The 24,913-nt window shown below is 40.8% G+C and overlaps 1 protein-coding gene across 2 annotated transcripts in view; it reads right to left on the bottom strand.

Moving 5' to 3' along the window:
• Window positions 1–24,913, bottom strand: part of PRKD3 (protein kinase D3) — a 78,754-nt gene that overhangs the window by 35,026 nt on the left and 18,815 nt on the right. For both annotated transcript variants that reach the window (XM_077813520.1, XM_077813521.1), the window contains exons 3-5: window positions 5,110–5,248; window positions 3,373–3,504; window positions 1,948–2,105 (exon numbers count right to left, since the gene is read on the bottom strand). In XM_077813520.1, coding sequence (XP_077669646.1) covers window positions 1,948–2,105; window positions 3,373–3,504; window positions 5,110–5,248 — 429 coding nt within the window. The remainder of the gene's footprint in view (window positions 1–1,947; window positions 2,106–3,372; window positions 3,505–5,109; window positions 5,249–24,913) is intronic.

The raw sequence follows: 24,913 nt of genomic DNA, 5'->3' as shown, positions 1-24,913 counted from the left end.
CTGAAAACAAAACCAAAGAGATGAAATCTAAGATGCACTGGGCAAATATGCAGAATCTGCATGAAAAAAAATTAGATATACCATATTAGGTGGAGAAATAGTGATTATTCTATCATCATTCAAATGAACTTCTGCAAAGATGGTCAGTGATACTTAGTTGCATATATCTTCAAGTGCTCTGAGACTGGACCCTCCAGGCTCTGGCCAAAAGGTGTATTGTGTTCCGGAATGGTACTGTCTGTAAAATTTATACTGTAAGGTCTCTGAAGTTAGGAAATGCATCTCCCTCCACGTACTGTACAACACCAAACACACCAACGATACATAGTAAACGACAGAAATAGTGTCTGACATTAAGATACTCTCCTGGTCATTAAAGACCTTGGACTAGATCCTCAGCTGATACAAAGTGAAGTTGCTTCACCGCAGTCTGGTATTCCCTTCCCACAATGGCGTTCAGTCACTCAAGGAATAAAAACAGTTTTACCAAACAGCTCTGAAAGGGGCAGATGGCTCACTGTGTTCTCTAGCCAAATTTAAAATGGTTTATGCCTGGGATTACGATATCTTCTGGGATCACATTGTTGGGAGCAGAGACATATTTAGGCCTGGCAGAAGCCTGCTGTTCATTTTAAGAGTCTGTTTTGATAACATTTAACAGCATAAGCATATGTAGAAGTGTATATGTGTAAAAAACTGCAGAATAATCATGTTTAATGTTGCACATGTGTAAAACTACAGAGTAGTCATTTGTGAGAACAAGAAAAAATAAAAGTAACTACAAAGCTAGAAAAGCCCATTTGAACTAACACTAAACTTGTACTGACAAGGGAAGAGAGTTAATATAGAAATGAGAGACTAATATATATGTATATGAAAAGATAACAAAACGTTATAAATAAGTTTGTGTAACAAAGGGACATTGAAGCTGTATTGTCTGGTGCTGGAGGCAACTATGATAAGATTGTCTTAATGAGCTTCCCACTTGTAAGTAATTGATCACTACTAGCTGAGTGTTTTGCTATAATAAATATTTGTTAGACCCATCGAGTAAATGAACTTCAACCCAACACACATGACAGCAAAGAAACTTGACAAATTTAGGATGCAAAATCCTGGCCAAAGACAACAAAGCAGAAATTTTTTAACTGCAACACATCACCTGCCATAACTCTGGCCACAGAAAGCTATTTCTATCAATTGCAACTAACTCTTAGATTTTATTTTTTAAACTGACAGTTAGAAGGTAAGAACAGGCTTAATATCAGTTATCTTACTCCCATCCACTGGTCACAGTTAGTAATAAATACAACTGATCTAATGATCCCACTGGCCCTCGGATGTTTTGTTGTCGTGTCTGGGATATAAGAGCTTGTGTTAATTTCTCATCCCTCTTAATTGTGGGGGGACTACTGTGGATAATATCTATGAGAAGTACACTTCCTGTAAGATCTTTACTCCCTACACAGATGTCTCTGTTGAATTCTGTGGAACACTCTCTCTTCTCACACTATAAATGTACAATTTATACTGTGTTTTACCCAATAAACTATTAAAGACTGATAAGTAATTGCACACTAAACCTATATTCCAAAAGCAAGCAATGTATTTTATCATCTCCTATCCCAAGATTTTTAAGGAATACACATTACTGTGAATGACACATTAATGGCAAAATGATACATAGAAGTTATAATCCACCTCAAATTTCACTTCTCACAATCCCTGTAATAAACACAGAATTATTATCAAATGTCATAGTGTAAAAGATTCACCAGCAATTTAAAAATAAACAAGCATGGTCTGAAATGGTTAATCTGAACTAGTTTTTACTCAATTTAAATCAGTTATGATATAAGGCTGGTTCTAGTTCCCAGAAACATGATGGATTTAACTCAGCATTATTATGTATAAAGTGTATTTTGTTTTTACATTTTTATTACATACCTCTTCAGTGGCAGTGGCTGTGTATTCAGTTTGCACTGGTCTAGGAACTGAAAGCCCAGCGCTTGGTAAAGACACATTAGACAAACGCCTCTTTCTCACTCCACTACAGTTATTTGGGATCTTGAAGGCACATCGCTTATGGTAGTTTAATCCACAGCCTAAAAATGTCAGTTTGAAAAAATTATGTAAAGAGAACTCCTCCATTAGCACAAATAATTAAAATATTTTAAAATGGAAAGTACAGTATTAATATTTGTATAAAGCAGAAGGGAAAAATATAAATCCAGAAACATAGTAGACAAATGTAGCAATTTGTTTAGATTCAGTTAATGTAATAGAATAGGGAACTCAGTATTTATTGTTAGTGTAATTTACAATAATGGCTTGTTTTGCACTAAAAATTTTGGAGTTTGCCATTTACCTAAATAATGATTTCCAATTACCCCTTTCAATAAAACCTGGAAACAGGGTCTCTCAGCTTGTGTGGCTACTGATCTTCCTCACTTCTTTTCCCACAGGCAGGCTCTCATGGCTAAGCTAAAGCCACAGGAGTGAAGAGGAAGCCAATGGGCAAGGAAGTGGTGTGTTTCTAGTACCTGGACAGCAGCCTGCTGACCACAGGCAGCAACTTTTGTCTGCACCAGTGGGTGCTCCGCAACCCCGCCCCTGGCCCAACTCCAACTCTCCCTGCCCCATTGGATCCTTCCCCAAATCCCCCCCCATCCCTGCCTCCTCCCCCAAGCATGCCATGTTCCCCCTCCTCCCCATGCTTGCTGCCTGAAACAGCTGTTTCATGGTGCAAGCGCTGGGAGGGACAGGGGAGAAGCAGGACACAGCGGCGTGCTCAAGGGAGGAGGCAGAGCGGAGGCAAGCTGGAGTGGAGGGACGGGGAGCTGCTGGTGGGTGCAGAACACCCACCAATTTTTCCCCATGGGTGCTCCAGCCCCGGAGCACCCACGGAGTCGGCTCCTATGCTGCTGACAAGAGGCGGCAACATTTTCCACAATCCAGCTGGACAAAGGCCATATGGAAAGGGGTTCCCCTTTGGGACTCTCTCCATTAAACTTTTCAAAAAGCTATTGCAAGGAACTCAAACTCTACACTAATTGAGTCAGACTCAAAACCCCTGTGAGTTAAGTATTATTCCCTTTACTACAGGTTGGAAACAGGAACAGGGAAATTAAGTGTCTTGCCCAAGGTCATACAAATTGTGTGTCAGAGCCAGGAACAGAACTCAGGTTTCCTGATATACAGTCAAAGCTCCAACTGAACTATGCTCCTTCCCAAAAGCTGAATTCATCACTTACCAACAAATTAATTATACAACGTAATTAAGATACAGATCCTGCCTTTATACTTTCCGTGTAACTTTCTGTACAGATAAAAGCTAGAACATCATGATTCAGCTATTAACACTTGACTTACCTTCACATTTTAATCCTTGCCGTACCAAACCCCAAAGCATCTCCCCACAATAGTCACAAAATGTAGGAGCCTTGTAAGAATGCACATAAAGTGCATGAGGACGAATCTGGAAATCTTCAACTGTAGCCAAAGCTTTAAAAAAAATTGCAGTAAATTACATATTTGTGACTGTAAGAATAATAAGTATTTATTGAAACCGTTCATTGTTTTAAAACAGTAGTTGCAAAGAACACCATCAAGCTGTTTAATACAAAAATTACATCCCAAAATCCCATACATTTGGAGGATTTCTCATACAAACTCATGCGCACAGTTTTTAGCTAAACTTTTTTTTTTTTAATCTCTTGGTACCTGTAAGATAATAGAATCATGAGTACCAAACAGTACTTGCTACTGAAGAATATTTAGTGCTGACAAATCTGGTTGATTGGGGGTGGGGGTGTTATGGAACTACAAAATTAATGAATGAAGAAAACCCAACAGATTAAGTATAATTTAATTTTATTAAAACATTTGATAGGGTGCCTCACAAAACATTACCTAAAAGATAATTCAAAATAACTTGGAACAATATTAGGTGAATAGAAAACTGGCAGAACTGTAATCAAAGGTAATGCTAAACCAGGCTACCAAGGTGACTCAACTCAAATTTTACATCTTCTGAAGTACTCTGCCAACAAGAGACAAGGAAGAAAACTGGGTTACCATATTGCACTTTCAGGTATCAGAGAATGCTTCACTGTGCTATGACACAAGATTCAAGGAAACTGCCTTCCCAGGTTTGCTTGAGACAAGTCAGGGAGAACAGTGACCAATGCAATTCCTATTTCCCTGGCTGGATCTAACTCCTGTCTCAGAAACTAGGCAAGAAATTCCCTCTCAGTATCCAAGGTGGTATTCTGGGCCTCAGTTATCATACCCCTGCTTTCTATTCCCCCTGGATTACTAATATATGCCAAAGTGCTGGCTCTGAAGCCCAGGGAGAGGGACAGGTTTCAGAGCCTGAGCCACAATGTCTACAATGCTGTTTTTAGTGCTATAGAGTGAGTGCTGCAGGCCATAATCTGTAGACCCGGGCTCCAAGACTCACTGCACAGATATTTTAAAATGCAGGGTAGACACAAACTGTTAGGTTTCCATTTCCAACTTTACCAGCAGTCCATGGATGTGTCTCCATTTATTTCAATAGGCTTTGAATCAGATCCATAGAGCCCAACATCTCAAAGATTTTGAAAATGCAATGGGTTCTTTAATAACCACCACCTTTGTTTTCTGCATCATCTACAAGATGGTTCACACAAGCAGCACAATAACACCACATCCTGACAGGTAATGATATAGAATACTCATCTACATTAGCACTCTTTTTTGCTGTAATCAATCACTGATGGAAACTGTAAAATAGAAAGGGTGCAGACCTAGGTATAAACAACATAGTTGCTGGGGGAACTTGAGTTCTATCTATACTTTAGCTTCCACAGTTAATATCAGAGTTGGAGGATTAAGACCACAAAGTTTGTTAGTGCAGATGCAGCCACAGAGAAGACAAATTCACTGAATCAAAAATACCATTTCAGGGAGCACTCTGGATTTCTTTGGAAATCTGCCTCAAAGCTTGCTCAGCCAAATAGCTTCAAGACCACAGCTCATGGTTATATTGTTGCAGACAGTGTACAGTAATACTGTGACTTTTATTCAATAATAAGAATGGTTTCATTGCAACTACAAAGGACCTACCAGAGAGCACAACCTCAACAAGATCTCCTTCATGTATCTCTTCTGCTGATGTAATCCTATGCAAAATATTTTCCGAGTTCAGGTCATGGCGAAAGAGGAGAATTTTGTCATACATGCCAAAGAAACCACACTCTGGGAACTGCAACAACAACAAAAAAAAAAGACTCTAAATTAGCACATGCCATAGTTTGCTAAATCCCATAAACTGAATATTTTCTATATGACCACAGAACTTTTGTGTGCTGCAAGTGTTCCACTAGAGCACCATGATCCAGTTAATATCTCAGCTTCTGAAAAATAAATTATCTGACTTGAAATCCAGCACAGGCTAAAAAAAGGCAGAAATTAAATATGTATATTGAAATGGAAACTTCCTAAAACTACACTAAAAAGAAAGGCTTTTAGCCATGGTTTCTTGCAATCATTGATGCTGATGCACCGATGGAGAATTACGGATGTGAATTTTGCCAGATGCAGCCAATAATTCTAGAACAAATTTGATCCATTTAAAGGAAAATAAGACCTGCAAATTCAATACACAATTTGAAAGCCAAGCTTTGCTCTTTCTAACTCAACATCACCACCAGAAATCCTGATCCAGGGGAGGTGCTATTCAAGTATGTACCTCTGTAAACATTCAGCTCCAGATAAAAGATTACATAACTAGAACTTAGTTAACACTTCTGTTGATATGTGAGCCAGAGAAGAATCCAACTCAGTATCCTACAACTCTTTAGATTCGCAGGCATAAAAAGAGTAAAATCTTATTTTTGTAAAAGACAGTGGATAGGACTCTGAATACAAACATGGAGCAAATATGCTTACAACACTGTCATTGCTTACAACACTGTCACTGACCATACCTTACTTGACTCCATGTTTGCCCATTTTCCAAAAGTATTGTTACCAATTGTTGGCAGTAGGAAAGAAGAATTTCATTTTCTTTGGACCGTGTAAATCAATATAGTAGTTCACATAGGAAAAGGAGAACCCAAATGCGTCCTGGAGAGCAGTGAAAACCTATTATCCCAGCCTCCCCCATCCTTGTGTCCAAACAGTTTCTAATCAGAGGTTGGGTGAGAACAAATATACAAAAGCAGTTTGTAGAAAGAAGGAGGGAGAACATAGGAGAGACATGACTCAGTATACAAGGGACAACACTTAATTAAAAAGTGAAGTTTGGATTACAATTTCTTTACATACCCAGTAAACACAGAATATACACATTAAATAATGTGGTACCATGAATGTTTAAGTACCATACAACATATAATTTTCTTTAGCCAAGGGAGCTGATGGTGAATTTCTGCCAGGAATTTGTACAGATTCAATGATTGTGTCCATTGTTTCTGTATTTTCTTCTTTTATATGTCATTTGAAAAGTAATGGGCTGGGATTGTAACTGAATTTTGAGATTCGAAAGCCATTCTAATGCTTCTCGGGTAGCGACAGCAGTCCCCCTTTTGCCACCACTGTAAATACGAATGGGTCAGTTGTCTGATGCAATGAAGTGAGCTGTAGCTCACGAAAGCTTTTGCTCAAATAAATTGGTTAGTCTCCAAGGTGCCACAAGTACTCCTTTTCTTTTTGCGAATACAGACTAACACGGCTGCTACTCTGAAACCAGTCACAATATGGTGATTCTTTGATTTTCCATTTGCTATAGAGGTATCCACACCCTCTGAGCACTGTCCAAATGCGGTTGAGTGCAGTCCACTGCCTGTGGGGAAGGCAAAATCTTAGGACTTCTTTCACTGGAACTTCAGGTCAGGTCTTCAGAATATCACATAAGTGGCCAAAGATTCGAGCCAGTGAGTGCTGGCGTCCTCTCCATTGGCCTGTAGCATTGACACATAGCTCCAGAAAGGCTTCCTAGATTTGAATGGGGAAAGTGGCAATGAAATGAGGTCTTTGTGTATCAGCAGATCCAGAGTGGTCAGGATCTTCTTGTACTCCTGGACCCCAGCAGTGTCTCACCTGATGTTGACTGGCACAGTGCCCGCCAAAACTGGTAACCACAGTATTGGCATTGATTTGAGAGAAACAATTGTGAGCATAGCATTGATTTCAGTGTCAATGAGATTGGAGTGGGAGCTGTTTTACCAAACTGGCATACAACACTCCACTGTTGGCAAGACCAGGGCTTGTACTGACATTTGAAGTGTGCTTGCATCACATCCCCAGGATGTGCCTGTGAGCTTCTTGATATTAACCCTTTTCTTTATCTTCTTTTTGGTGTTGTCAACGTGTTGGTGACACCTTGGCATCTGATCGAGGGTAACTCCAAAGTACTCAGGATTGTGGTCATGCAGTAGAGGTAGACCACAGAAGTCCACTTTCCTTGGCACTACCTCTGCCTCATGGTTATTCAAGTGGAAGGCAGAGACAGGTGTTTTCAAAGTGTTGGGTTTCAGTTGCCAAGCTCTGAAATACATCTCAAATATCCAGAGGTAGTTGTTCATGACCTTTTCTGTGGCCTTCAAAGATGATACTTGCATTGCTAGCACAGTGTCATCTGCATAGATAAATTTATGGTATGATATGACCAGAATGTTGCTGGTACAGACACAGAACAGTGTAGGCACTAAAATGGATCCATGTGGGAGGCCACTGTTCAATTTCCACGATGTGCTGGCGGACTCACCAAGGCGTACAGTGATTTTTCTGTTACTCAGCATCTCAGTGATAAGTATGATGGTTGATTAGCACTGGAAAGCTAATTAGTTCAGCAGGAGACTACAGTATCTTATGCAGAAGGTCAATGAATGCTGCCGCTGTTTTTAATTTTCACTGGTAGTCAAATTTTATGTAGCTGGTTACGACCAGCACCTGGTCACAGCAGTTGCAACTAGTTCTAAATCTGGCCTGCTCTTTGGGGACCAGTTGCTCCAGTATCAACTACAACCTTTGAAGTAGAAACCACTCCAACAATTTACAGCAACTGCTAAGGACGGAGATGGGCTGGTATCTTTTGGTAGTCAGTATCCTTTGGGGGCCTCTTTTTCCAGGCTTTGAAATGGCTATGATCTGTATTGCCTTCCCAATTGGTAAGGAAATAACTTCCTTCCTTATGCCAGCATTTCCTCAACAATACTGGTGTGACCATCTTTATTTTACTGGGCATGCCATCCATGTTTACTTTGGATGACCATTGTGTACAATACTCAGGAGTCACCAGGCTTCCAGCAGTTAACAGTGCATAGCACTCAGAATGTACTTGAGAAGTCATGAAGAGAGGCAGCTCTTTTTCAATGTCAGTGGGTATCACGCACACATAAGGAAGAAAAGAAAAGACATCTTGGTGGATACTGTGGCACATTTCATCTACAAACACTGGCTGAGATTATCCATCCCACGTTCCCAGTCATTGAGAAGCTGATTGTGCTTATGAAGAAGCAGCAGGCTGTTTATTCTTCCTGCCTGGTCCATTCTCATATGTTCCACACACAAGCCTGTTACTCTTTTCTTCCATTGTATTCTGGAAAGAGGTTATGACAGCATAACCATGGTCTCAAATGCAGAGCATTGTAAACCATCAAACATGAGCTGATAGAGAACAAAATTCCACCACTGTCATGCGATTTTACCTACACCTCCCCACTTGTTTGCTACGTAAGCAATCTCCAGCACTTATTGCCAACTTCACTCTCTATCCAAGCAGAGTCATCCACAGATGAATCTTGGTAATTGGCATTTGTCCATGAATTATCAAAAAAGTAGTATTTTTCCATCAAGCTCCCAAAGGTCTGTGTCAGGGGAGGAGATAAAGAGGGTGGGAATGTCTGTACGGCCAGAGTCTGTGCCTGAAACATAAGAAGAGATTTTGTAATACACACAGTGATGTGCTGTAGTAGTAATATTTCCCATGTTTGGCTAATCAAACTCCCACCTCTCCTTCACCATCTCAGACTAGATACTAGGAATCAGTAATAGAATGCTAGGCCGTTGTAAGTCACTTTTACTCAAAATATTAGAATTTTATAATTGGCCTTCTAGGCTTGGTTCTTAATGTCTTGGTTACTGTTCATTTCCGGGTGTTTTTTTGCTGGCAAGGCCAGCTTCTCCAGGGTGACCTCATCTGCACTTTCTCTGGCATCAGAATGTAAGCGTATTTTGGCTTCCAGTGTACTTTGGTACTGCTCCAGCTCACTACAGCTGCCTGTGAGGGAAAATAGGATATGGAGTAATAAATTAAGGAGAAAACTGAGTGAAGAATTGAGAACTGCATTAAGCAGAACATACATAATATGGGTTTAAATACTGTAAATAAGAGCAATACACAGTACCTCTAATTTTAAGATCTGTATTCAAAATTTTGACTTCTCCAGTCTGTCTCTCTCAGGACTGTCTCTTTGTCATCCTTCCAGGAAGCTGGTATCAACCACATTAGTGATAAATTCTTCCTTGTCGATGAAGCAATGCTATACCATGGCAGGAAGACATCTGAAGGTTCAGTTATCAAGAGTAATGTCTGATAGATGTGATGTTTTAACACCCTTAAACTATTACTTGCCTCCTTGTAAACCGTAGCCAGCAGAGAATCTGATGATTCTGAGGGATGCCTATTTGTGCTTAATCTTGGAAATAATTTGAGTTTTTTATGACATACTTATTACACACTATTTATTAATACATTATTAATTTTATTACATTATGAAAACAGCAACACTCTTCCAAGATTTCACTTTGTCACTCATATTACTTCGATTAAGCCTCCTACATGTTTCATCAAGGAGTACCAGACGTGAAACAGCATGAAGGTATTTAAGAAGCCAACTCAAATAAAGAACTCCTCCCACAAGCATTCGGGCCTTGAGCAGTCCAGGCAAACAATGCACGACCAAAACAAAGCTTAAACTTGTTCATAATAATAATTTTAAACACACTAGCAGCCTATTTAATTTTAGAAACAGCAAAAAATATCCACCTCCCTTTCCATTTCTCATAAGGAGTCTTGAAGTTTAAGTCTCCTGAGTGTGATGGATGCACTTGCTTTCATCTGCATAGTTCTTGGAAGTCCGGAACCACTGGAGAAAGATCAAGTCTCAGGTCTGGTTCAGCATTGAGTCTGCTTCTGTATTTGGTGTTCAGATGTGGATATGAGGAAAATACTTTCTCGCATAAGTATGTTGTTGAAAAATGGTAACAAAACTATACTAGCTTTTTCTGCCATCTTAAACTCAGCCAAAAGTTGATGAATGACAGATTTCTGAAACTCCTTTTCAGTTCATAATCACAGGAGATCTCAATCAATTTCTTTTTTCCCTCCCCTCAGTGCTCAATATCTGCGTTGAGAAAGTGGTATCAAAGGGGTTACGAATCCAGTCATTATCACCTGACATAGCTGAAAAATATTGCCTGAACGTTGTGCAAAGTCCTTTTAGGTGTGCAGTCATATTGGTTTTAGTGTACTGATCCAACTAAAGTTTATGTTCCGCCATGAAGTCATGGGGCTCGGGTGCCAGCCACCCGCACCTGGAGTCCCTAGGGATGGCTCTGTCCGCCATTACAGAATTTTTTCTGAGAACCCCCAATACATTTAGTGAAGCCCCAAGGCTTCACAAACCCCAGTTTGGGAACCACATGCTCTAAGAGAAAACTACATGTAGTATATATTGTATATATGTTGTGGGGGGGGAGACTGTTGTATATACACACACCCACACACCAATACCTATATATACACATACCTAAACACAAAAAAGGGTGATACATTACATTTACTGCCTTCTTAACCAGCACTCATCCTCTGAGCATCAAACAGCATCCACTGAAAACAAAATGCAACCACATGCAAAAAGTGTTTCCATCTTTTTTCTCTCAAAAAAAAATTCTACTGGCTTGATGCCCAGGATGTACAATACTCAGTCATAGGCCAGTAACTAATTTGAAGCATAGTATCTTACAGAATATCAGTGTAGAAATGGAAGCTTTTTACGCCATTAGCAAGACAATGAAATGATCTGCCCATCCAAAGGTAGCCATAGTAGAATTCTAGATATCAGATCTTATTATCATGGCATTATGTACAGAAGAGTAATTTTATGTTATTTAAAGGTTTCTGAAATGTATTTATAATTAATTTCTCTCTCAGAACCTTGGCCCGTTGAAATCATTATACTAACAAAATCTAACTTTAGAGGCAGAGGGGTTACAAAATATAGCTTCAATAAAAATATCTGAAGACTCAAACATAAAATAGCTTTTGTTTACAAGGTATGCCATGTAAAGGATAAATGATGGTTTAATATGGTATAAAGTTATACCATTTGGGATGTCTGGACAATTCACAACCTCACCACTCAAGAGCAATGCAGCTATTAGAAACTCAGGATAAAACCTTTTTTACTATACCATGCTTTATATGATATTTCATAGCAATATATTTTTGCATTTTGTTCAAGTCCCCATCACCATAATTATTAGTTAGATTGCATAACAAAGTCCCAAGTTACTTTTATAGAATGTTCAGCTCTTGGGTTATAAAAAGCTTTGCTAAAATTAGGCATCTTTAATTTGGGGGAGAGGGATGTGCCTGTAAACTTTATTTTGACTATGGAGGGAAAACTTTACCAAAGAGGAAAATATTACAGCTTGACCTCAGCTGGTCGAACTCTAAATTAATCATCTCTACTAAAAATTAATTCCACCACCAGACCCCAATTGAGAATGCCTTATCTCTGGCTCTCATATATTTAATACAACTACCATCAATGTTTCAACTGAAGGAAACAGGTTCTCTCTCATCTTCGGTGGAACTCATCCCCTTTTCTGGCTATTACTAAACCATCACTACCAGAAGACTTATCCCTGACACAAAAGTAAATACTTTTGCCTCTAAAAAGCAACGGATTGCACTATATGCCAAATATATTAAATGTTACATATCTTTGTGAGGGGGGGCATCTCAGAACCTCTGATAAAGACCATTTACTCATTCAAAATTACTCAGTTTGTGGCCTGCTTAAAAAAAAATTGCCTGTGTCACTTGTATAATCAGCCTGGCCTAGATATTTTAGTTAATATAAATAAAGCATTGTTCATAGGAACCCGGAGATCATACAGAATTTTAACAGCTTGCAGCATATTACCTTCAACATAAGCACCGCTTACCCTTCCACCAGACTGCTTCAAGTTTTCATGACTCTGAGAAAAGCCAGTCTAGAAATATCATTTATGGGGGAGGACCAACAAGAGTTTTCTACTGATCAGAGAAGAGATTTTAAAGCACTTTAAAATTCAGATCTGATCCACTGGGAGGGAAGGTATTTTCTTTAATGTTGGCTTTTTGTGTAAAAATCTACTTTGCACTACACCACATCAAGGTCAGACTCTGCCAGCAAAGCCAATATAGTCTACTCAAATTGAAGTAACCAGCTGCTGCTAGTGGTTTCAGCATTTTATTCTGTTCCAAAGCCCCAAGTGCATGTGTGAGTTTAAAATGTAACAAATATAAAAGAGGAAAGACAGTCTCTCTCTCTCTCTCCCCCCACTAGTGGTTCTCAACCTGTGGCCCAATCAGCACACAGCTGTGGCCCATGTGACATCCTCAGGGCCATAACTAGGGTAGGACGGGAGGGGCACCTGCACTGGGAGCAGAGTCGGGGGGGGGAGGGGGCACAAAAAATGGCACGGTGCAGGATCAGGCCCAGCATCAGTCCCCCTCCCCCCAGCAAGATCAGGCAGAGCAGCATCAACCCTCACCCCCCCCTCCAGCAGCAGGAGGCCAGGTGCTCAGCACACACACCCGCATGCAGCATCACGGGTCCAATGACCCTAGCTGAAGCAGGCTACCCGGCACTAGGATCACAGCAGCAGGTAGACAGGGCTGTCATTAACACATACTAAACCCTTTTTATTATTATTATTATCATATGTACCGAATTTTACTTTTCCCCAGGGGGGTTCCACCCCTGCTCTGCCCTGAGGCCTCCTGCCTGCACTTTACCTCTTCCCACCCCCACCATGCCTCCTCCTCAAGGCCCCGCCCTCGTTCCAGCTCTTCCCAACACCACTACACCCCCTCCCCGAGACCCCTGCCCACCACTCACTGCTGGTCTCCGCCATCTTCCAAGCCGCCAAACAGCTGTTTGGCAGTACCCCCGATTAGCTAATCAGCGGCGCTGCCTAACAGCTTTAGTTGGTGGGTGCTGAGCATCCGCTTTTTTTTTCCTGTGGGTGCTCCAGCCCCAGAACACCCACGGAGTCAGCGCCTATGCAGGTAGTATATATATTGTGTGGATGTGGCCCATATAATATATGGAGAGCTGCATATGAGGCCCACAATGGTAAGTAGGCTGAAAACTACTACTCTACACAAACACAAAGAGGACATATTTACAACAGAGAAGGTGATGTGGCTCATGACATTCATACTTCACTTTCAAAATGATTTATATGCACAGGGAGAGTCTGTAAAGAGTTTAGAGAACAATCTGAAGTTGTAGCTCAATCCTATTAAAGTTCCATATTTAATTACAATTTTTAAATGACTGTTAGAAAAAGAGTATTAGTTAACTAAACCCTGAAAAATTACAAATGATTCAAAGTTATCATAAACTAAATTTTCAACTAGATAGTAATTCTCACCTCCACCTATGAGAAACAAAAAGAAATCAAGGGTGATACCACCTCCAAAATGAAAAGCTACACCGACAACTACGCAAAGTGATTGCTCAAGGAAAAAATCAACAGCTTAACAGAAAGGTAAGCCTTCCAATAATTTAATTTTACCTTTTATGCTCTTATTGTTCATCCAGGCAGAACATTTCATCCAATGCTGAACATGTTTGGGACAGTCTCTTAAAATTAGAGGTTGTCTAATTGAGAAGGCGATTTGGACAGTTTTCACTTTGCTGGATAACAGTCAGAAGGAAATGATCCTTGTAAAGTGTTCTGACATTTTTGCAGTTTCCACAGTATGCATCCGATGAAGTGAGCTGTAGCTCACGAAAGCTTATGCTCAAATAAATTGGTTAGTCTCTAAGGTGCCACAAGTACTCCTTTTCTTTTTGACATTTTTGAGTTAGTGGGGCTATTTAAGTTCAATGTATTAGGTTTCTAAAATTAAAGAGTTGTTGATAAACTGTTCTGAGTGCAACTGCCATATTTAAATAAATATAAAAGACCAATCTTTAGTCTTTGTTAAAAAATACCTGTACTTTGGTCCATATTAAATCCCTTTACTTCCTTGTTGTAGAAAGAAGACCTTCCTCCTCAACGAAGTTGCTTATCAATTAAGCTGCAGCAATGAAGACAAGTGAGACTCGGGGGCTGTAGCACCCAAGAAGATATGAGACTGGAAGGCCAGGGCCAGGGAGAGAAAACAACGGAGATATGTGCACCCCAAGCCCTACAAAACATGTTTCTTTCTCACCCTGCCAAAGACATCAAACTAGGTCACAGGAGCACTGCTGGGGGAGATCAGATGGCCACTAAGTGCTGATTTCCCCACCTCCCCATAAGAGATGGGAACTGTTGGCCACTCAGCTACTACTACTACTCTCCCAGTGGCCCCCACCGACAACCAGGGCATTCAAATGATCTTCTGTAAGTCATCAGATAACCTCTGTGCCTCAATTTGTAAAAATGAGAATTAAATTTTCCTGCATCATAGGGATATCAAGTTTCATTCACAAATGTTTATAAAGTGCTTTGTGAGCTTTAGACTGCAGGTACTTCAGTAGTATTATTAATAATAAAAGTTGGTATGTTTATGCCTAAATCAATTCTATATATATGACAGGTTTCAGAGTAACAGCCGTGTTAGTCTGTATTCGCAAAAAGAAAAGGAGTACTTGTGGCACCTTAGAGACAAACCAATTTATCTGAGCAAAAGCTTTCGTGAGCTACAGCTCACTTCATCGGATGCGTCCGATGAAGTGAGCTGTAGCTCACGAAAGCTTATGCTCAGATAAATTGGTTAGTCTCTAAGGTGCCACAAGTACTCCTTTTCTATATATATGACGACTCCCAGTTAGAGCATACCAACTGCACTACATTATAGAATAATTTACTTCAGCAACAGGGAAAAAGCCAGCATGCAGGCACTTGCTATCAGGGTTACCTATGTCTGCCTGCAACGAAAAGTGAAAATTTTTATAGATGCAATGGCGGTTCTAACTCAACAGGGGAGACAACCATTGACAGTCCTCTCTCAGGACAGATCACAAAGAATCAACTATGCACCACAGATTTCCAGGGATCTACAAACAAGCAGTTTCCATGAGTAGGGGGCTAAACTGCAGGAGTCATTTTCTATTTCTTTTTGTAAAGATTGTTCAGTTAATTTTTTCCTTGTTCTGTGCTTTTAGGACATATGTGCCAGAAATTTTTCCCCAGTTAACTAGAAATCATGTACGAAGGTGAAAAGTATGTTTGGTTATAAAGTTTAAGCTGTAACTAAACCTATTTAACCATCCTCATGTATAAGTCCTAGATTATAATTTTTTTTAATGATTTACAATTACTACGAGTTCTAAACACTCAAGGCAACTAGCTCACAGTTAAGAGACTGTGTTAAACTATAATTAAGAGATTGTACATGCCATGTGGAAATCCCCTTTGTAGCTGCAAATCTTGAAACATGCCAGACTCTCATTCCGCATTCAGGAAAGTACTCTTTCCTTACTAGTAAACAGCTTTAAAGTCTCTCCCCATTAGGATCTAATTCCAAAGTGTCTGAAGCAAGGTGTAAGAGTTACAGTATTTCTAAGAACTTGGAGACTTGACTCTCAAACAAATTACATGCTCTACATGATAGGATAAATTAGTTTTTGAAAAGGAAAGTATTGATGGAAGATGTCGATGTATGCAAGTAAAATCAATTTAATGCATTGTTGTACCTTGTGTGTTAGAAATAAAGCAGCCTTACCTGTAGTAGTAGTCAAGTCTTTCATGAAGGTCACAGTAGTGACTGATGCCATGACTTTCCGGGACCACCGGGACTTCCACAGCTGCAGCAGCTGACCCCAGGGTCTCCCCAGCTGCTGGGGTGGCCCCGGGGCCAGCCGCACTGGCCACTGTTTGGGCAGCCCCAGGCAGCTGGTCCCCAAAGCTGCCCCGGAGCAGTGGTCTGGGAGGAGCGGCAGGGCCCCTGAGCCATCCCCCTCCCAGGAGCAGCAACAGAGGCAGTGCCTCTGGGCCACCTGGCTCCCAAGAGTGGCGACAAGGCCTCCGGCCACCCCCGTCCAGGAGCAGTCACAGGGCCCCGGGCAGCCCCATATCTGCAACTCTATATGGTTTCCCCTCTCTTTAAAAACCTCACTTTTGATTTTAAGAACAGGCAATCATTTATTTTACAGGAATACATTTTTCGACCTTTTGGTAATCTGTCTCAAGATACAGACCTCCGATAAGATACGTAAGAATCCTATCACAAAATCTGTACTGTATCTATATACATGCATAGGTCATACCACTCTCACCTGAGGGCAATTACAGACCTAATCTTCATTTTCTATAACCGATTTTGAATCAAACAGTCATTCCAGAAACCAAGGCCTTGTCTGCATTATACTGCTCAATCATTTGTGCTTCTGTTGATGCAAAAAAAGACTGAGTGCACCTACATTTGCCAACTTCAACTAGTGTAAGGTTTGCTGTTGTGTTTACACTTGGGTTGCCTCACAGCGATTAAAACAACAGCTGTCACCTTTTACAGCTATCAAAAGGTAACTACCACCTCAGCGGGCTAACCTCTTTAAATCACCAGCTGAGGGTCCCCTTTGTGCCCCTCATCATACCTTCAGCATATTTAATATCTCCCCAATACCAGAGATGGCCCCCCCAGCCACGCCCCTCCATATTAACTGCTCCCCCTTTGCCCCATCACACAGTCCAGCTTGCAGGTCCACATCTGGCAATCCTGCTGTGGAAATCCAGCCAAGGCCGCATACTCTGCCCCCTCCCCATGATCCATCACAGCATCCTCCTCCCACCTCCCGCTCTGGAATGCCTCAGCTAGAGAACTACTGATTGTTTGCCAGCTACAAGCCCCTGCTCTGATGAGCCACAGGTGTTTCGTCAGCATATCCCTAGCTGGCTGGGCTTCAGCAGAAGGAGTGGAGCTGGCAGCTTTATTCCTCACAGCCCTTCAGCTACCCTCCCCCACCTCACCCATTCCCTGTCACATTTGTAGGGGCAGTGAGGAGCTCAACTAACAGCTCCACTCTTCTGCTGCCATCTCAGCTAGCGAGCTGTATATGGATTGCTGGCCAATAATCTCACTGGCAAACAAGCAGCGGTTTTATATTCCAAAGAGTGTCTTTTAGAAAAGCAGCTTGAAGCTAAACTTTGCATAAATTCTTATTTTCAAGCAATATTATAAAAATCACCAGAAATTCTCCCTTTGGTAGTGTAATAAATAGAAAAGCTTTTTCAGCTTATCTTACAGACAAATACATAAATAAATATCTGAGGGGAACCATCAGACCCTTTTTCAATTTTTTTAAGAGAGATTCACAAGATAAATTTAAATTTAAAACAAAATACAAACCAGAATGTTATTTTTAAAAACAGTTTATTTTTAACAGTGACCCAGCCACTCCCAGTCTTTATTCAGGCCTTATTCGATGGTGTCAAGTTTGCAAATTAATTCCAGTTCTGCAGTTTCTTGCTGAAGTCTGTTTTTGAAGGTTTTTTGTTGAAGAATAACAGACTTAAAAGTGGCCATTCTTCAACAAAAAACCTTCAAAAACAGACTTCAGCGAGAAACTGCAGAACTGGAATTCATTTGCAAACTTGACACCATTTAATTAAGCCTGAATAAAGACTGGGAGTGGCTGGTCACTACAAAAAATAATTTTCCCTCTGTTGATACTCACACCTTCTTGTCAACTGTTGGGAATGGGCCACATGCACCCTAATTGAATTGGCCTTGTTAGCACTAACTCCCCACTTGGTAAGGCAACTCCCATCTTTTCATGTGTTGTATATTTATACTTGCTTACTGTATTTTTCACTCCATGCATCTGATGAAGTGGGTTATTGCCCACAAAAGCTTATGCCCAAATAAATTTGTTAGTCGCTAAGGTGCCACAAGGACCCCTCGTTTTTAGTGATATAGACTAACACAGCTACCCCTCTGAAACCTGTCACCAAACAATCTGCAGTGATTCAATGTACAAAATCTAATCCCAGTATTACTAAATTTCCTAAAAGCAAAATGGAGCCTGTTCTTAAGTACAACAGGATATCACATGGGGGAAGTCTGCTTATACAACAGATTGTGCCTTGGTGTAATTACACTGACATCAGTGCAGTTACATCAGGAATTAACTTTGCCCTTTGTTCTGGTGGTACTTACTAACATTTCAGGAAGCAATACTTCATTTTCCACTTTATATAACATTACTGAAATTAAATTGAGGACCCTAAAGCACCCTAAAGCAGCATACAGCAACCAGTATTGCTGGAGTGAAAAAAACAACTGGGGGTTTTCCTCTATCTTGACAATAACTGAAAATTATTCTGGTTCAAGTTCCAGAACTTACTTTACACAATTATGGACCAATCGTCAAAAACTCACACAAAGGACAAGTGTAGGCGGATACTATTTTAAGGTCCAATATCTCATGACCCACCATAACTCAAAACAAATGCTTACACCATTTGAAAGTTAATCCCAACTTCTCTTTAACAGCACAAAACATCTGTAATCTTGTCAATTTTTATAACTCACTGAAGCCACATCATTCTGTTACCACCTTGTGTCCTCAGCCAGCTAACCACCCTAACACTTAAAATCATGTCAGAATTCGAGCTATTGTCTGGAGAACTAGACTTCAAAATCCAGTACTACAGATATTTTCTCCACCCCCTGCCTTGCCATATGGACATTACTTCACTGGTGCTGTCACCTGGTACACCAGAAATCCCAGCACATGTCAATGCCTTGGCACAAACACACTCCTCACCCCCACACACACACCACTCCCACCCCTATCTGCATACATTCCTGTTTTGCTGACCTCTCTGCCCTCATCTCCCCACCTCTCTGGTCACTTCCTTGTACCCCAAATCTGACTCACTCCCCTAGCCTCCACACATCCAGATTCATGCTTCCTATAACAACCAAAACCCCCTCTCACTCCCCACTAGAGCCTGCCTCCTTGGCATATCAGGGGCACATGGAAAGCATAAACAGGTCAGTCAATGCTGCAAACTGGCAACCGGGTGGATATAAATTGATGATTTTTTCTGAAAAAAATGTCAAAATCAGATTTTATTTCATTAATTAAATTATAATCAGGTTTTCTCTTTAAAAATACACGTTTAAAATGAAATCTCAGTTAAATACAAAATATGTTAAGGCCTAAAATTATAATCTCTCAAAACATTTAAATAAAAAAATAAATACGCTGACTCCATGACTGAGCCACAACCAAAAACTTTGAGTTAAAGGCTGCTTTTCTATATAAAGAAAAAATCAGGGGGAAAAACATTAAATTTTGAGGTCAAGCTTTATAAATATGGCACAATAGGGCATGTACTGCATTCAGGCCTCGATCCTGTGGGAATACCAAGGGGCCCTGTACTACTGGGTGCAAATGACGGTAGAAGTCAACATAGGCATTGAGACCCAGCCTCTGGATTCCAGAAGACAACATCATAGATTTCATCAGGATCATCCACTGAGTTCACCTGGGTGGTCTCATACTCCTATTTTATAGCTTCTCCCTACCTGAGCTCTGACTAGCTCAGTTCTCAATTTATGACTGTACCCATCATGGAAACTTACTCTCCAGGTCATGCAAAAATACTGATTCACCCAATAACTACCAGCCCTTTCTTCTGGATGGTTTTGGGCACTTCAGGTAAATGGCCTTGAACCATCTCCTTGCATGTGTACACAGACAGATACAAACAGAAATCTATCAAATTTCTCAGCTGCCTCCCTCTCTGTCTCTAGTCTAAACAGCTAAAACACTGCAATGCAAAAGGCACTTAGGTTACATGAACATAAGTCTTTGATTGTTGTTACTACTTTTGTTTTTCTGGGGGTAGGGAGTGGGAGTTATGTAACAAGGGAGAAGGAGCAGCATGGGCAGCCGGTGATCCAGCCATTGGGGGAGGCGAGCCCCCGGCCCCTCCCCTTCTGCCCTCCACACTGCCCTTTTTGACCCCCCGCCCCCGCAGAAACCCAGAGCACCTCCCCACGGCCCCTGGCCTCAGTGCCGGGAGGCAAGACCCCAGCCCCGGTGTGCTGGGCTGTGTGGCCACAGCACCCCCAGGCCTGGTGCACCAGGCGGCCAGCCCCGAAGCACCGGGCGGCAGTGCCCTCAGCCCCGGGAGGTTGGGTGGCATGGCCACAGTGCCCCCAGCCCCAGGCAGCCAACACCAGAGAGCCAGACAGCGTGTCTGCAGTACCGCCAGCCCTAGTGCTCCGGGCAGCGCACCTGCAGCACCCCCAGCCCCAGTGCACTAGGAGGTGCAGCCCAAGCGGCAGCTGCCCTGAATCCCTGCGGGAGGCAGGCCAGCCAGCCTGGGCCAGGACAGAGCACTGGGAACTGCAAGAGGGGGCCTGGCCTAGGGGTGGAGTGTGGGTCAGCCTCGTCCGTTTGGCACAAGGGAGAAGGAGCAGCATGGGCAGCTCGGAGCACAGCCTCCCCCAGCCTAAAATACCTGCTGCCCTGAGCGGCAGAGTATGCAACCAGAAAGGAAGAATGCTGTTGTCAAAAGCAGGACACTGTAGGAAGAAGGAACAACATTCATCAGAGTGCAGCCCTTAAGTGTTCATTTCAAAGTCTCGGAACTGGAGACCTTGGCTGCAGGTCTTAAAGAGACCCTATTTAGGAATATTTTCTATAAATTCCTGTACCTCTGGATAAAAAAGGAACATGAGCCAAATGTAAACTGTGCAACAAAGAAATGCAAGGCCTAGTTGTCAGGATGAAACAACATTATGAAAAAAATGCTCCTCAGAAGGTTGTGACTTTGAAGATGATGTGGACATGTCTGAACAATTTGGATCAACTGGCTAGTAAACTCATTCTTATAGACTGCCTACCAAGTCTTACTATGCTAGTAAATGATAATCTATATTACTGTCATAAATTTGTGTTTTGAGTGTATTCCTTATTTATGAATTTCAAAAGGTCTGTTGAAAATACAATTGGTATGTTAGTTTATTGAGAGAATATTTATCAATTACATGTTTACTATTACTGTGGGATTTCTGAAATGATTTTTTTATTGCTCAATGTAATCAAATATGCTAGATGAAGATTTCCTGTTTAAAAGCAACGTTTTATTAGGCATTTATGAATTTTAATATTTATATTTTTTAATTCCAACCTGTTTGGTATGTTGCTGGAGATAAGGGTTTAAATAGATTTAGATGATAATCCTTATGATGTATTAATTTTTTTCTCTATAAAATGGGGTTTCAAATAAATTAAATCATTTACACAGTAGTACAAACAGCTGCTGTAGGAAATATATTTAATTAACAATCTCATTTTTAAAGCACTGTACTGAGTAATACTCAGTGATTTTTTTTTAACCATTTTGTTTCAGTCTTAGACATAACACATTATGAATGTTCATCATCTGCAATAACTCTGAAGTTTTAGGTGTCTGTTGGTACTACCAACAGTGTTGCAATTAAATATGTGTCAGACAGTAAATTACCTGTGTCAAAAAAAGACTTTCTTCATCATCCAGCAAAACCAAGGAGGAGTTCATACTCAGGACCAGCAAATTCCAGCAAGACACCATAGATGAAAAGATTGCTTGGTTTGTTTATGCAACAAATTCTCCCTTTCATCTTGTTCAGAACAAATATTTTGTTAACATTGTTCAATCATTAGGAACATGCTACACTCTACCCAGCAAAGCAGACTTTCCTGGAAGGTGGCTACATATAGTGTATGAGAAGGAAACTGAACAGTGTGCAAAAAACATTGACGAGAAATTCATTAATCTGAGTCTTGCTGGGTGGAGCAATGTACACAATGATCCAGAAATACATGCTTATGCGACAACAAAAGATGGGGTTGTTTATCTCACAAAAACAGTCGATACTTCAGGAAATGCTCATGCAGCAGAATACTTATAAGAATTAGCAGTAAGAGCTATGAAAAATTTTGAACAAAAATTTAAATGTCAAGTGCCTAGCTTTGTCACAAACAATGCTACAAATGTAGCAAAGACATGAAGAAATCTAGAAGATAATGAAAGAAACCTGAAACTTATAACATACAGGTGGAGTGCTCATTTGATGCTTCTTTTCGCCAAAGTCTTAACTACAGCTTTAGGAATAAAGGAAAACATTGCTGAAATTGCAAAATACTTCCAGACCAGCCACTTTGCTTCAGCTTCACTGAAGAGAGAAGGAGGAGGAGGAATTCTCCCCCAAAAATGTATGATGGAATTCAGTGGTTGACTGTTTTAAGCTATTTACTAAGAACTGGCCAATTCAGATGACAGTTTGTGAAGAAAATCATGACAAAACAGATGGAACTATTGCAGCCAAAGTAGTCAACATCAAACTAAAGAGAAATGTAGAAGATATGCTAAATATACTGAAACCTATTTCCATAGCTCTGGACAAACTGAAGAAAGTTTGCTAGTGTATTGCTGATGCTGCTGAAATTTCGAAAGAACTTCAAGAAACATTGAAGAAAGAAATACTAAACAACAAAATTAAATTGCAGGTAGTATAGAAGCATATGGATCAAGTACTTAACTCCACCTCATTTTCATGCCAATATTCTCAACCCAAAGTACTAGGGTAGACACCTATTTGCTGAAGATGCTGCTCTGTGAGGTGGAAATCTAATAGTCACACAGCAATCATGCCAACCGTAATAAATGTCAGGGCTGGAGGTGAACCTTTCAAGCAGCACGTTTGCTGATGTTTTAAAGAAAGTCACACCACTAACCTGGTGCAAGTCACTAGCTAAGCACCTGGAACCAGAGTTGGTTGAAGAACTAAACCAACTTTGGATAGCAGTAGCCTCTTCTGCAGACACAAAGAATATTTTCTTCATTTGGACTAATTCATTCAAAGCTGAGAAATCAACTGTGAGTTGAGAAAGCAGGAAAACATGTCTTTCCCTTCCAGTCTATGAATAAAAACAACAAGGAAGGGAACGAAATCTACCAGTTTTAAACATCTGAAGGGCAACCTAAGTAACTTAAAGAAAAGGAGTACTTGTGGCACCTTAGAGACTAACCAATTTATTTGAGCATGAGCTTTCGTGAGCCACAGCTCACTTCATGAAGTGAGCTGTGGCTCACGAAAGCTCATGCTCAAATAAATTGGTTAGTCTCTAAGGTGCCACAAGTACTCCTTTTCTTTTTGCGAATACAGACTAACACGGCTGTTACTCTGAAACCTAAGTAACTTAGGAGATTTGTATAATTTTCAAGAGACTTAGGCAAGGAAGAACTTAAGCTCCAATCACTTTCACTAAGACATATTTGAAAATTTTCTCAGGCTGACCTGAAATAATCAGTTTAATTCACCAACTACAGTTAATACCTCTGTTCCTTTAATAAATCATTTAGTAGTAAATGTGAAACATGTTTTGATATGGTTATGTATCCAAATTATTTAAAGTTGTTTTGATTAATAAATATATATTTTATATGCTGTTGTGTGTGTTGAATTCAATTCCAGTTAACATCCTGATACGGTCTGACACAAATCACAAGCAAAAATTATAAGGAAATAAGCAACATTTATTCACTATTTTCTAGCACACTAAAAATGTTCAGTTAATAAGAATCTGAAAATATTAAGCTATATAATTGCTTAAATAAGCACATGCAGTTAAAACATACCCTGCTACGTAGCAAAAAGATATACTACATCTACTATAAAATAGGGCTGTCAAACAGTTTTTTAAAAAGTATCGCAATTAATCATGAGATTAAAAAAAGTCATGATTTATCGCAGTTTTAATGACACTGTTAACAACAGAATACCATTTATTTAAATATTTTTGATGTTTTCTACATTTTCAAATATATTGATTTCAATTACAACACACCCTTATTTCTGCACTGCTGCTGTGGCTCGTGGTGCCTAGCACTCATCCTGCGGCTCATGGCAGGCTCCATGATCTCACACAGGGACTGCATTTTGCTGGCCATCCTGCAGCCCTCTAGCTACTCCTGGCTCACTAGGGGGGCCATTTCAGATTTTGGTTTGGTGTGAGGGCACGTGTGTTGGTGGGAGATGGTTGTCTTTTTAAGAAGAGCACTCAGGAGCCTAAATGCTTTTTCAGTCAGCAGCAGCTGCTGTCCATAGCATTCACTCCTGAGCCAGCAGCAGAAGACAGGCTTACCCTGTTCCCTGACTCCAGCTCAGCAGCAAGCGGGTATATGGACAGAGGGAAAAGGACACCCTGACATCAGGTCCCCAACTCTGCTCTGTGCAGCAGATGGGAGGAAGGCTCTTGGTCTAGAGCAGCTTGGCCAGGGCAGCTCCATGGGGGAGGGGGAGGAGGGAAAAACAGTGGAACATGACGGAGGGAGAAGGGGCACCTCTGCCCTGGAAGCATGCACTAGAGGCCCCCTGAGCATGGTGCCCTGGGTGGTGGCCCCCCTCGCCCACCCATAAGTCCAACCCTGTCCAGCGGGGAAGGAATGGTGTAGGTGGCAGGGTGTCTCCCTCCCTGCCCAGTCACCACCGACTCCCGTCTCCAGAGGCTTGTGATCAACGCTCGTTAAAAAAATGTGTTAATTTGTCTTGAGTTAATGGCACACGTTAACTGCGATTGACAGCCCTAGAATAAAGGCTCTATTTAGTTGTAAATCAACATTTTATTAGTTATGACAACCATAAAATAACTGA

Source organism: Eretmochelys imbricata, chromosome 3 (assembly GCF_965152235.1).
Source record: "Eretmochelys imbricata isolate rEreImb1 chromosome 3, rEreImb1.hap1, whole genome shotgun sequence".
In the NCBI taxonomy this organism is placed as follows: domain Eukaryota; kingdom Metazoa; phylum Chordata; order Testudines; family Cheloniidae; genus Eretmochelys; species Eretmochelys imbricata.
Note: the sequence above shows the minus strand (reverse complement) of the source record. Positions and strands in the feature narration are given on the sequence as shown.